General features: G+C 36.7%; 1 protein-coding gene across 1 annotated transcript in view; it reads left to right on the forward strand.

The window, feature by feature from the left end:
* PIP4P2 (phosphatidylinositol-4,5-bisphosphate 4-phosphatase 2) overlaps positions 1-9,403 on the forward strand; it is a 71,298-nt gene extending 61,895 nt beyond the window's left edge. The window contains exons 6-7 of the mRNA XM_049854510.1: positions 8,235-8,325; positions 9,135-9,403. Of these exons, the coding sequence (XP_049710467.1) occupies positions 8,235-8,325; positions 9,135-9,278 (235 nt within the window). The 3' untranslated portion in view covers positions 9,279-9,403. The remainder of the gene's footprint in view (positions 1-8,234; positions 8,326-9,134) is intronic.
* Positions 9,404-13,672: the final 4,269 nt, after the last annotated feature.

Raw genomic sequence — 13,672 nt, forward strand, 5'->3', positions numbered from 1 at the left:
ACTTCTTCCAAGACAGATTTGTTCGTTCTTTTGGCAGTCCATGGTATACTCAGTATTCTTCACCAACACCACTCCTTCAAAGTGGATGAATGGTCAACAAATTATAATATAACTACGCCATGAAATAGCAATAAAAAGGAATGAGCTACTGATACAACCACTTAGATAAATCTTGAGGGGCTTATGCTGAGTGAAAAAAAGTTAATGTCAAAATGTTACCTACACTATGATTTCATTCATGTAATATTTTAAAAGCAACGGACATATTAGTGATTGCCAGGGGTTACGGATAGTGTGGTGAGGGCAGTGGGGAAGCAGGAGGGAGGTAAGTGGTTATAACATGATCCTGTGGTGATGGACCTGTTCTGTATGTTGACTGGTGGTGGACACATGACATAAATAAAAAATCAAAACTAATACCTTAGAAGAAAAGATAGAATGTTGTTTTTATTATATAGAGGTAGGTGAGAATTTTCTAGACAAGTCATAAAGCACAAAGCTTAAAAGACTGATAATTTTGACCGTATAAGGATTACATTACATTACGTTGATTTCAGTAGTAAAAACTTTTCATCAAAAGATGTTTTTTAGGAAATCTATTTGGCGTTATCTTAAACAGTTAGAAATAGAACTACCATACAACCCAGAAATCCCACTCCTCGGAATATACCCTAGAGAAATAAGAGCCTTCACACGAACAGATATATGCGCACCCATGTTTATTGCAGCTCTGTTTACAATAGCAAAAAGCTGAAAGCAACCAAGGTGTCCATCAACGGATGAATGGTTAAATAAATTGTGGTATATTCACACAATGGAATACTGCGCATCGATAAAGAACAGTGACGAATCTGTGAAACATTTCATAACATGGAGGAACCTGGAAGGCATTATGCTGAGCGAAATGAGTCAGAGGCAAAAGGACAAATATTGTATAAGACCACTATTATAAGATCTTGAGAAATAGTATAAACTGAGAAGAACACATACTTTTGTGGTTACGAGGTGGGGAGGGAGGGAGGGTGGGAGAGGGTTTTTTATTGATTAATTAGTAGATAAGAACTGCTTTATGTGAAGGGAAGGACAATACTCAATACGTGGAAGGTCAGCTCAACTGGACTGGACTGGACCAAAAGCAAAGAAGTTTCCGGGATAAACTGAACACTTCAAAGGTCAGCGGAGCAAGGGCGGGGGTTTGGGGACTATGGCTTAAGGGGACTTCTAAGTCAATTGGCAAAATAATTCTATTATGAAAACATTCTGCATCCCACTTTGAAATGTGGCGTCTGGGGTCTTAAATGCTAACAAGCGGCCATCTAAGATACATCAATTGGTCTCAACCCTCCTGGATCAAAGGAGAAAGAAGAACACCAAGGTCACACGATAACTAAGAGCCCAAGAGACAGAAAGGCCACATGAACTAGAGACTTACATCATCCTGAGACCAGAACTACATGGTGCCCGGCTACAACCGATGACTGCCCTGGCAGGGAGCACATCAGAGAACCCCTGAGGGAGCAGGAGATCAGTGGGATGCAGATCCCAAATTTCTCACAAAAAGACCATACTTAATGGTCTGACTGAGACTAGAGGAATCCCGGCGGTCATGGTCCCCAAACCTTCTGTTGGCCCAGGACAGGAACTATTCCCGAAGACAACTCAGCAGACATGAAAGGGACTGGACAGTGGGTAGGAGAGAGATGCTGATGAAGAGTGAGCTAATGATATCAGGTGGACACTTGAGACTGTGTTGGCATCTCCTGTCTGGAGGGGGGATGGGAGGATAGAGTGAGTTGGAAGCTGGCAAAATTGTCACGAAAGGAGAGACTGGAAGGGCTGACTCATTAGGGGGAGAGCAAGTAGCAGAACGGAGTAAGGTGTATATAAACTTATATGTGACAGTCTGACTTGATTTGTAAACGTTCACTTGAAGCTCAATAAAAGTTAATAAAAAAAAAAGATGTTTTTTAAAATGAATTAAAAAATAGTTTCTGTTATTGTTAGGTGCCATCGAGTCGGTACCTACTCATAGTGACCCTATGCACAACAGAACGAAACACTGCCCGATCCTGCACCATCCTCACAATCATTGCTATGCTTGAGCCCATTGTTGTAGCCACCGTGTCATTCCATCTCGAGGGTCTTCCTCTTTTTCACTGACCTTCTACTTTACCATGCTTGATGTCTCTCTCCAGGGACTGATCCTTCCTAATAACAAGTCTGAAGTATGTGAGTCTTGCCACCTTTGCCTCTAAGGAGCATTCTGGCTGTACTTCTTCCAAGACAGATTTGTTCATTCTCCTGGCAGTTCATGGTATATTCAATATTCTTCACCAACACTGTAATTCAGAGGCATCAGTTTTTCTTTTGCCCACCTTATTCATTGTCCAGCCTTCACATACATATAAGGCAATTGAAAACACCTTGGCTTGGTTCAGGCACATCTTAGTCTTCAAAGTGACATCATTGCTGTTTAACACTTTAAAGAAGTCTTTGGCAGCTGATTTGCCCAATGTGATACGTCCTTTGATTTCTTGATAGCTGCTTCCATCGGTGTTGATTATGGATCCAAGTAAAATGCCATCCTTGACAACTTTAATTTTTCTCCGCTTTTCATGATATTGTTTATTCGTCCAGTTGTGAGGATTTGTGTTTTCTTTATGTTGAGTTGTACTCCATACTGAAGGCTGTAATCTTTGATCTTCAACAGTAAGTGCTTCAAGTCCTCTTTACTTTCAGCAAGCAAGGTTGTGTCATCTGCATAATGCAGGTTGTTAATGGGTCTTCCTCCAATCCTGATTCACTGTTCTTCATATACCCCAGCTATTCAGATTATTTGCTCAGCATACAGATTAAGTATGCTGAAAAGATATAAGAAGATATATGCAGTGTAGATAGCTGCCTGAAATAGTATCCAGATTATGTAAATATCTGTGAATCAGTAAGCAAAAGACAGCTCAGTACAAAGGGGCAATAAACATGAACAAGCAATAAATAGGCAAAAGTAAACCAATAGCCACTAACATTTGAAAAGATGTTCAACCTTGCTGGAAATCAAGGAGATATACATAGTTGGCCTTCTGTATCTGCGTGTATCCTTGGATTCAACCAACCCTAGATTGAAAATATTCAGGGAAAAAGAAAAAGTTCCAGAAAGCAAAACATGCACTACGTTGAGTCCATGTAAATGAAGTGATGTGTGGGCACCCTCTGCTGTAGCCTCTCAGATCCACAGATCCTCAGTCTCTCTTCAGCATTCCTTGTTTGAACATTGTTCACCAGGCGTCTCCTTGGTTAGGCTTGTGTTGTGTGCACCCTTTGTTTCTGTGAAACAGTGGATGCTAAAAACCAATGAAATGGTCAAACCAATCCCTCAAAGGCTAAAAGGGAGTGTAAAGTGCTATCTCTTGAAGAGAAAATAAAAATCTTAGGCCTTTTGAAAAGTGGCCTGTGGCTTGCTGAAGTGGGCCGTAAGGTTGGTAAGAAAGAAATTGAACATTTGAACAATAAAGCAGAAAGAAGCTGAAATTTGTGTTAATGCTGCCCCTACTGCATCAAAAATGGTCTCCCTGATTTGTGATAAAGTGCTTGCAAAGACTGAGAAAGCATTAAGTGTAAACATTAACAACTATTAACATAGTATTAGTGTTGCATCAGGTGTTAGTAATCTGGAGACAATTTAAAGGATACAGGAGGCTGTGGGAGGGTTATATGTAAATACTGCATCGTTTTATATAAAGGACTTGAGCATTCTTGGATTTTGGTATCCACGGGGCAGAGGCGGGGTGCTCAGTGTTAGTGAGGATGGAAATTTGGTATCCATTAAAGTTGAAAATATGTGCACAATACAACCCAGCAATTCTATTCCTAGTTGTACGTTTGAGAGATTACTGTATATGTACATAAGGAAACATACAGAAGTATTCAAAGCAACATTGTTATAACATCAAAATTAGGGAGAAAAAAAGCCCTGAATGCCCATCCACAGGGAGAACAGATATGTTCCATTCGTATGTTCATGTAATGGAACATAGTTGTGAAAATGAATGAATTAGATCTCAGTATGTCAGTATCAAAGAGCCTTTTGTAGAGTATTGAGCAAAAAAAGCAAGTCATGGAAGCATACCATTTAACACGCCTGCACATAAAGTTTTAACACATGCAAAGAATATCATATATTGCATACAGATATCACCCAAAAACCCATTGCCATTGAGTTGATTCCAATTCTAAGCAACCCTATAGGACAGAGTAGAACTGCCACATAGGGTTTCTAAGGCTAAAAATCTTTATGGAAGCCAATTGCCACATCTTTCTTCTGTTGAACAGCTGGTAGGTTCAAACCACCAACCTTCTGGTTAACACCCAACCCCTTAACCTCTGTGCTACCAGGACTCCATACAGGGACCACATATGTATTAAATGTATAAAAAAAAAATGTATAAGAAGACATTATTATCCATGCAACGGGTGCTTTTTGGTCATTGCCTTATTGCTATGATAAGATGACACTTGGGTTGTGGGGTAGTAATAAGTTATTTCTTCTCTGGAAATATTTTCCAGAGGTGTAGTAACTGAATGATAAAAAATGGGCATGAATAGTCTAAATAGAGTTCACACGCTGAAATTAACGTACTAGAGTATATTCTCTTGGATCACAGAAAAGCAGCTCTAATATTTACCTAGAACTTTTTTGCTTTTTTCAGTAAATAATTCTAATAAGCTTAGTTGGTTTCCATGATAGATTAGGGACTGCTAGAGGAAGATACACAGGTAATAAAGGGAAACATCAGCCAGATGTGAGGTATAAGGCAGGAAAAACCACTAAATGCACACATAGGAATTAAAACCATATATATTAAGGCTAAATATAGCATAAGGGCAGTGAACTCCTGGTAGCAAGTTGGAATATGGCACACTATAGTGGTTAATGATAACCCTCAGGCCATTCAAACAGTTTGTCTGGACTCACGTATATAGGAAAGTTTATGATATATATTTACAATACTCATCCATTTTTTAAAAGATTTGGACTTAAAGGAAATAATTTTTCTATAATTAAAAAAATTAGCCTCTGTGGAATGGCACAATTCTAAATAATGCCTGGTGGTGCATGTCTGTATTTCACTTATTCAGCAAACATTTCTTGAGCAATTACTGTGTGCTAGGCATGATGATCTTGAAATTGGGCACACAAAGGTAATAAAAACACTTCATTATGTCATTCACTAACACAGTGTTTGGCATACAGTGTGTGTTAATAAATACATGTATGATTAGCCTGAGAAGAAAGTCCTAAATTGGCTGTTTGATCTCAGCTATACTTTTCATTTTTGAAAATTATCAAAATTAGAAGTGGAGAGAGCTAAGTACTATTGGACTTGAAATTTTAATTGAGAAGTGCTAGCCATCTCTGGATGGTGTAAACAGTTAAGCACTTGACTACTAGCCAAAAGGTTGGTAGTTTGAACCTACCCAGAAGCCAGGCCTGGTGATTTGCTTCCAAAAGGTCACAGCCCCAAGGTAAGGTCGTGGAAGCTTCATAGACATATTCAAATTCCCTGAGGGACTGAATTACTGGGCTGAGGGCTATGGCAACCATGGTCTCGGGGGACATGTACCTGAATTGTCATAACAGTTCATAAAGGAAATGTTCTACATCCTACTTTGATGAGTAGCATCTGGGATCTTAAAAGCTTACAAGTGGCCATCTAAGATACTCCACTGGTCTCACCCCATCTGGCTCAAGGGAAAATGAAAACCAAAGACGCAAGGGAAAGATTAGTCCCAAGGACTAATGGACCATAACTACCACAGCCTCCACCAGACTGAGTCCAGCACAACTAGATGGTGCCCAGCTACCACCACTGACTGCTCTGACAAGGATCACAATAAAGGGTCCTGGACAGAGTTGGAAAGAAATGTAGAACAAAATTCTAACTCACAAAAAAACACCAGATTTACTGGTCTGACATACACTGGAGAAACTCCAAGAGTATGGCCCCCTGGACATCCTTTTATCTCAGTATTGAAGTCACTTCTGAGGTTCACCCTTCAGCCAATGATTTGACAGGTCCATAAAACAAAAGGCGACTAAAAGGGCACACCAGCCCAAGGGCAAGGACAAGAAGGCAGAAGGGGACAGGAAACCTGATAACAGGGAACCCAAAGCTGAGAAGGGGACAATGTTGATGAGTTGTGGTTTGGCAAACGGTGACACAAACCAATATGTGTATTGTTTGATGAGAAACTAATTTGCTCTGTAAACCTTCATCTAAAGTACAATAAAAAATAAGAAAATCCTGTGGAACACACTTGTACTCTGACACACATGGGTCACCATGAGTAGGAATCAGCTTGAAGATGATGAGTTTTGTTTTTCTTTTAATTAGATGACAGGTTTTGTTTTGGTGGCACAGTGGTTAAAAACTCGGCTGCTAACCAAAAGGTCAGCAGTTTGAATCCACAGCTGCTCTTTGGAAATCCTATGGAGTAGTTCTACTCTGTCCTATAGGGTTACTATGAGTCAGAATTGACTCGACGGCGATGGCAACATGTTTGATTTTTTTTTTTGTTGGAGGGGGGTACATGTAATTATTATGTATGTGTAATCAGGCTTGTTGAAGGGAGGAGAAAAAGGAGGGGTTCACAAGAAAGCTGACTTGGAACTCCTCTCTCAAATTTATTTAAACTGGATTAACTTTTTGGGTACCATAACTGTAAAAGACATCAGAATCCAGCATAATGGAACCCATGTGCTGTCTTTACCAATAAATTTTTTTTTAAGTCACAGCCTTGAAACCCCATGGAGCAGCTCTACCCTGTATACGTGGGGTCACCAGGATTTGAAATTGACATAATAGCAAGTAGCAACGGTAGCATTATATACTTTTATGAATTTCTTAGCTGCCTCTTTACAGTATGTATTTAAAGTCTTATTAAAAGACTTTAAAAAGTTTAATCACTTTAAATTTATCATCCTAATTCTAGGAATTTATTTTAAGAAAATGATGAAAAAAAGTTCAGTGCTTTTAAGTGTTGTTTATCTGGCATTATTTAGAATAACAAAAATACTTTGTGTCCAGTAGTAGGGAATTGGTTATGTTATAATCAGATACTTGGGTTTTATATTCATCTACCAGAATTTCAGTTTGAGAATACTTAATGACTTAGGAAAATATTCATGATATGTTGGTAAATTCAAAAAAAGAAAAAGAAACAACTGGAGAGAAATATGCCATAATGTTGAGTGACTATGTTATGGTAATGGAATTATAGATAATATTCCTTTCCTCTTTATATTTTACTCTATTTTCCAAATATTCTACAGTAAACATAGGTTAATTGTTAAAACCAGAAAAAAATCAAATGTTTACAAGATAGCACTGATTTTCCATTCTGGAATAGATTTTTTGGAAATAGATTTTTGTCGAGTAAAATCATTAGTGAGTTTTATGATTTTATGGTTATTTGTAGATATTGTGAATGACCAAGGCTTGCAGTTTATTTAAATCCATATTAAAATATCACAAATTCACCATTTCTTATTTTGGTTACAGTCTTAGTTATTTAGTGCTGCTGTAACAGAAATACCACAAGTGGATGGCTTTAACAAACAAAAATTCATTCTCCCACAGTTTAGGAGGCTAGAAGTCCAAATTCAGGATGCCAGCTGTAGGGGAAGGCTTTTTCTCTCTGTTGGTCTCTGGGGAAAGGTCCTCATCACCAATCTTCCCCTGGTCTAGGAACTTCTCAGTGCAGGGACCGCGGGTCCAAAGGATGCACTCTGCTCCTGGCTCATGATGATAGGAGGTCCCTCTTCTCTCTGTTCTCTTCTTTTATATCTCAAAAGAGATTGACCCAAGATGCAACCTAATCTTGTAGATTGTCTTGCCTCATTAACCTAACTGCCCCTAATCCTGCCTCATTAACATCATAGAAGTTAGGATTTACAACACATACCATAAATACATCAGATCACAAAATGGAGAACAACCAGACATTACTAGGAATCATAGCCTAGTCAAGTTGACATACATTCTGGGGGGACACAGTTCAATCCATAATAGTTACTCATTGAAAATTATTATTTTATGTGTGTTCTAATATATCAAGGTGAATAAATAAAAATATATAAACAATTCTGCTAGAACTATAGATGAGTGCTCACAAAGATGAAATGGATCATCTTCATGAAATATTTAATGTTCTCTTTTGCTGTCATGAACTTGCAGCTCCTCAGTGGGTAGTGCGCTTCCACGAAGACGCTGCTGTGCATATATTACCATTGGAATGATATGTATTTTCATCGGCATTGGATTAACTGTAAGTATTGCTGAACTGTTAGAATTCTCTCCTCTCAGTTTTAGCTCTGTAATAAATGGTGAGGCCTGGGACAGCCAGGGATGATCCTTGGAGGCCTGCCTCCCTTGCATGCCAGGCCCAGATACTTCTAAATGACTGTGGGCAATCTGAAGCCAAATTCATGGTCCAATTTTCAGCAGAGCTTGCTCAGCCAGGTGTAGTGGTATCAGGGACCCCTCTGAAAGTTCTGATATTGGGGAGTTTATCGTGCATTTAGCTAAAGTCTGTTTGGTGCCAGGACCAATTTTGTGTTGCCGTGGGGTTTCTTGTATCTGAGCCAGTCCTTATTTAGCTGTAGTCTAAAAAACCATTCTTCCTTCAATCCAAGCTAAGCAGAGATTTAGTACCAATATAGGATGGTTTATTTTTAGAGGAGACTGAAGCTAAGCAGTTGGCAAGGGGATTACGCCAGAAGAGGAAGAAACTGATCTGTTTTTCTGCCACTTGGTTTCCATGCTTCTTTGTTCCTCAGTTAGTATACCTGGTCCCATAATTGTAACAATATTCTACTTTGTCACACGAGACTAAGGAGGTATGTTGATTAAATTCCTTTTGGAGATAACATATTTTTAGTGGATTTGTTTGTTTACTTCATAAAATTCATACTTAAGTAGCAGCACTGTCTTATTAAATTTTAGTCTGCCATTACAGTCAACAGATACGGTCTAGGGATATATTTCATAAAACTCATATGTAACCCAACAGAAGTTCTCTAAGCAGATACCTTCTTAAAATTTCTAACCTTTGTTTTATATTGCTTTGTATTTTAGGTTGGCACCCAAGATTTTTCCAGGCGATTTCATGCAACCTATGTTTCTTGGGCAATTGCTTATCTCTTAGGTTTGATCTGCCTTATCCGAGCTTGTTATTGGGGAGCCATTAGAGTCAGTTATCCAGAACACAGTTTTGCATAAGCTTGCTTATTTATGCTCCAGCGATGAAGGTGAGAGTGTCTAGCAGCTCTTGATAAGATACTCTGGACATCTTTAAATCATGTATCCCAATGGATTCCATTCTGTTTGTGTATAATAGTTTTGAGACTTAGTCCTTTATGAACAAATGTTGATTGCACTACATTATATGCAAATAGTTCATTTTGCTGCTAGGTTTTCAAGCTCTGAATAATAATAAAGCTGTGTTTTCATGTTCTTTTACATTTCTTAAAAGTATTTTTTGATTTTCCTCCCATCATTGCGTGTAACCTCACCCGTTTATCATTTTAAAATCAGTTGCTCCATTACTTGCTAATTTGTGAGTATTCCCAAAAAGTATTTATAAATGTTTCTATAATAGCTTAACATTTAGACTTACATTTTAATTAGACAATATCAAAATTGCTTGCTTTAAAATCTAAGCAATATGCATTTTGCTTAAACTGCTTACTGTAACTTTATCCTAAGATCATAGTGACCTTATTCAGGAAGAAGCTTTGAGTGTATCTTCAAAGACTTGACACTGTTGTTAGAGAAAAACCATTTCTAGACACTGTATACTTGCTTTTTGTTGTTTGTAGAGAGATAAATATTTTGGTAGTAAGTTAAAATAAAAGAGTGAAAATATTTATTTGTCCACAGTTAGAGATGTTGGATAAATGTCTTTTTTCAAAGATCACAGAACTTTTTGTCTTTCGTTTTTGTCTGTTTTACTCACCAGTTATAAAGTTCTGGTCTGGAGTCATGGAATTTAATGTTGATCAACTGTATGTATTCCTTTATAAAACCTGGGAGAGGTATTTCATACAACATGTTTTATAATACTCGACCATTTAAACAAAGGTATACTTATATTGGGTTGTCTTCTTTTCATTAGACTATGATACATGTTTCTTATTGGGATAATTATGTACTCCTTATGTGTGATGGGAGCTTATGACCGTTTACATTAGCTAAAATGTTGAGACTAGAGGTTTTTGACCATTCTTCTCAAATATAGCTGGTCAGATAATTACCCTCTTTATTAAAAAAGAAAAGAAAAAAAACAGATCAGAAACAAAAAGCAACCTAGTTTTCTAAGATTTCACTAGGACTTAAGGACTCAGCTCTCGCACTGCCCATCTTTGCCGTTTTGAAAAAGAAATTGCTTAATTGAGAAATAATGCTCTAAAGTCTATAATGTAATAGAATTAGATAATGAGATACTCTGAGTAAATTAATTGGCTATTCCAGGGCTAAGAATAATTAAATTATTTATGTTCCTGGTTTGTATAAAAAATATACTTATCAGAGAGTTTGTAACAAAATAAATGTAAACTTCAAAGAATGATAAATGTAAAAATGCAGTAGCTCAGGATTATATGTACCTTTGAAAATACACTAATAAAGATTATTGTTCAAAAATTACCTTGTTCTAGTCCATTTTTTAAATATCATTTCAAAAATTACCTAGATATCTTATTCTAAAGGAATGTTCTCATCTTTAAGAATTATATAATATTCATTTATTTTTTCTAGTATTTTCGTGGTTTTATTTACTGTTTTTTATTGTGTTAAAACATAAAATTTCCATTTTAACCATTTTTAAGCATACAATTCAGTGGCATTAATTATATTCACAGTGTTTTATAACTATCACCACTTTCTATTTCTGAAACTATTCATCACCCAAAACAGAAGCTCTGTACCCATTAAGCAATAACTCCCCAGTCTCTCTTTCCAGGTCCTGGTAACCGCTAATCTCCTTTCTGTCTCTATGACTTTGCCTATTCTAGATATTTAATATAAATGGAATCATACAATATTTGTTCTTTTGTGTCTGGGTTATTTCACCTGGCATAATGTTTTTAAGGTTCATCTGTGTTATAGTATACATCAGAACTTTATTCCTTTTTTATGGCTGAAAAATATTCCATTGTATATATGTATTATAATTTGTTTATCCATTCATCTGTTGACAGACACTTGGATTGTTTCTACCCTTTGGCTATTGTGAATAGTGCTGCTATGAATACTAAGAGTAGAAATAATCTGTTTGAGTTCCTGTTTTTAATTGTTGTTGTGTGCCTTCAAGTCGATTCCAACTCATAGTGACCCTGTAGGACAGAGTAGAACTGCCCCAGAGGGTTTCCTAGGCTACGGTCTTTACAGGAGCAGATCTCCAAGTCTTTTCACCCCTGCAGAGCCGCTGCTGGGTTCTATCAACCTTTCAGTTAGGACCTGAGCCCTTAACCACTGCACCACCAGGGCTCCTTTGCTTTCAATTACACATACAGAATATCAATGTGATTTTAGAAGAAAAAGCCCTAATAATTACATATGTCAGGTACTACGCTACCTTCACAGCAGTGCTGTTCAATGTTCACAGGAACCCTACTAAGCAAGTATTCTTGTTTCTGTTTTACTAGAGAAAATTGAGGTTCCACACCCATATATTGATCAGAAAAAGTTGGATAGGATCTACCTTCAGAACAAGCACTTGTTGATGGTTCTGTTGGAGATCATTTCCTGGGTCATATTCTGATATAAACACTGCACTATGAAATGATGAAAATATACACACACGTGTTCAAATCCAGTTACTCTGACATTCACATTTTCTTATATAGAAAAAGCTTTGATTGCATTTGGGTGAATAACACCTTTATTTTGTTTAGCGTTTGTTTTGTTTTAATAAAGCTATATTTGTGCTGTTGTACATCGCCTCACTGTGAGTCGGAACCAACTCGACAGCACCTAACAACAACGTATTTGTGCTTATATGTCATCATAAAACTTCACAGCCATTTCCATGTTCATGGTCTGCACACATTGCTATAAAATCTAAGTTTGCATTTATTATTAAATAATGCTTTCAGTGCCTACACACGCCCGCACACACACGTATGTATATCAATCAAAAAAAAAAAATCCTAATGTTATTAAGCTGCCTTACCTTTTAACATGGTTATCATGATTCTACCATTGTGGAAGCTCAGAGAAGTTAAATAACTAGATAAAAGTCATCCAGCTTATATGTGACTGAGTCAGCTGACATAAAATCCAATCTACCTCTAAAATTTATCTGCTTTCCAATACTACATAGGATTTTACCGTGCTCTGCTTTATAACTTTTGAGTTTTTGTGCCCCCTGCTGTTCATTCCCTGTAGCTCATCTGTGGAAAGATAATGGAAAAACCTTTGGCCTAAGTATTTGTTTCACAAAGAATAGAATAAGAATACATTTAAAAGAATATTTTTATGAATTTGATAGTGTATCCTACAACACTGATTTTAGAGCATTTTAACTTATGTTCACAAAATCTTATTACATGCATCTATTCATAATTACAAAAACCAGAGGAAGACTGAGTAGCAATATCACATATCAAATATGAAGAAATGGGCAATGAGTTTTATTTAATTAATATAATAATTTGCTTCATTTTCTTTTTAAAGTTGTATCAATATTTATTTAAATGATTAATAAATAGTACACAATGCTAAAAATTTTTGTAAGGCTTTTAATTGTTTAACTCATTTTAGATGCTCAGTTACAAATTTAAAAAAATACAGTGAAACCTGTGAGAGCTGGAACTTAACAGGATTACCTTGTTTTTTTCTGGGCCTCACAAGTTTTCCTCCTTTGACACTGTCTATTGAGTGGAAAATATTTTTGCGTTTTCCTTCTCTGACAGGTTTCTACCTTACATAGATATTACTGTGCTAGGCTCTTTATGTTTTGGTAAATGTGCCTCTGTTTGACTTGAGGTGAAATATTATGTGAAAAGCAGAAAAATAAAGATCTTATGTTCTTTTGGGGAATGCCTCACAGAATAAGTTATCAGATAAGGCCAAAAGTCTAAGAGGTGATTATGGTTTATAATTTAACAAGTGAGAGTCTTTGAAATACCCAAGAAGTAATCTTTATACTTTTGTCATTTTAACTAAAAGTGATTTAAAATAACTTCCTAAATAGGAAGTGATCACACACATTGCTCTACTCAGGTATTTTTAATATCCCAAGTGGCACATATCCATATGCGCAGGTGCTAACGGTTGTGTGTAGAGAGCTACCGAAAGTTCCCAGTGTTCAAATAAGTTTTTCTGAAATACTCTGCCACAGTGTCTGGTATTTCCACATCAATTGTCCTTTGGCTAAAGATATTAAATATTTAAATAATCTTGCATTACCTTTTTTATTAGTTATTAAGCTTTTAGCAAGAGTAAATTTATAAGATTTGTGGAGAATTCTTTGGCTTAGGTAATGCCATTTTTTTTTTTTTTCTGGTTCTTCCTACATGCCTACGTTATACCTACCTTTAAAAGTTCTTCTCTACCTACTGTCTGTCACCCTTCAAGTGTCCTTTTTCTCCCCCATAATCAGTGTAGACTTC

The sequence above is a fragment of the Elephas maximus genome, chromosome 15 (assembly GCF_024166365.1).
Source record: "Elephas maximus indicus isolate mEleMax1 chromosome 15, mEleMax1 primary haplotype, whole genome shotgun sequence".
NCBI classification, from domain to species: domain Eukaryota; kingdom Metazoa; phylum Chordata; class Mammalia; order Proboscidea; family Elephantidae; genus Elephas; species Elephas maximus.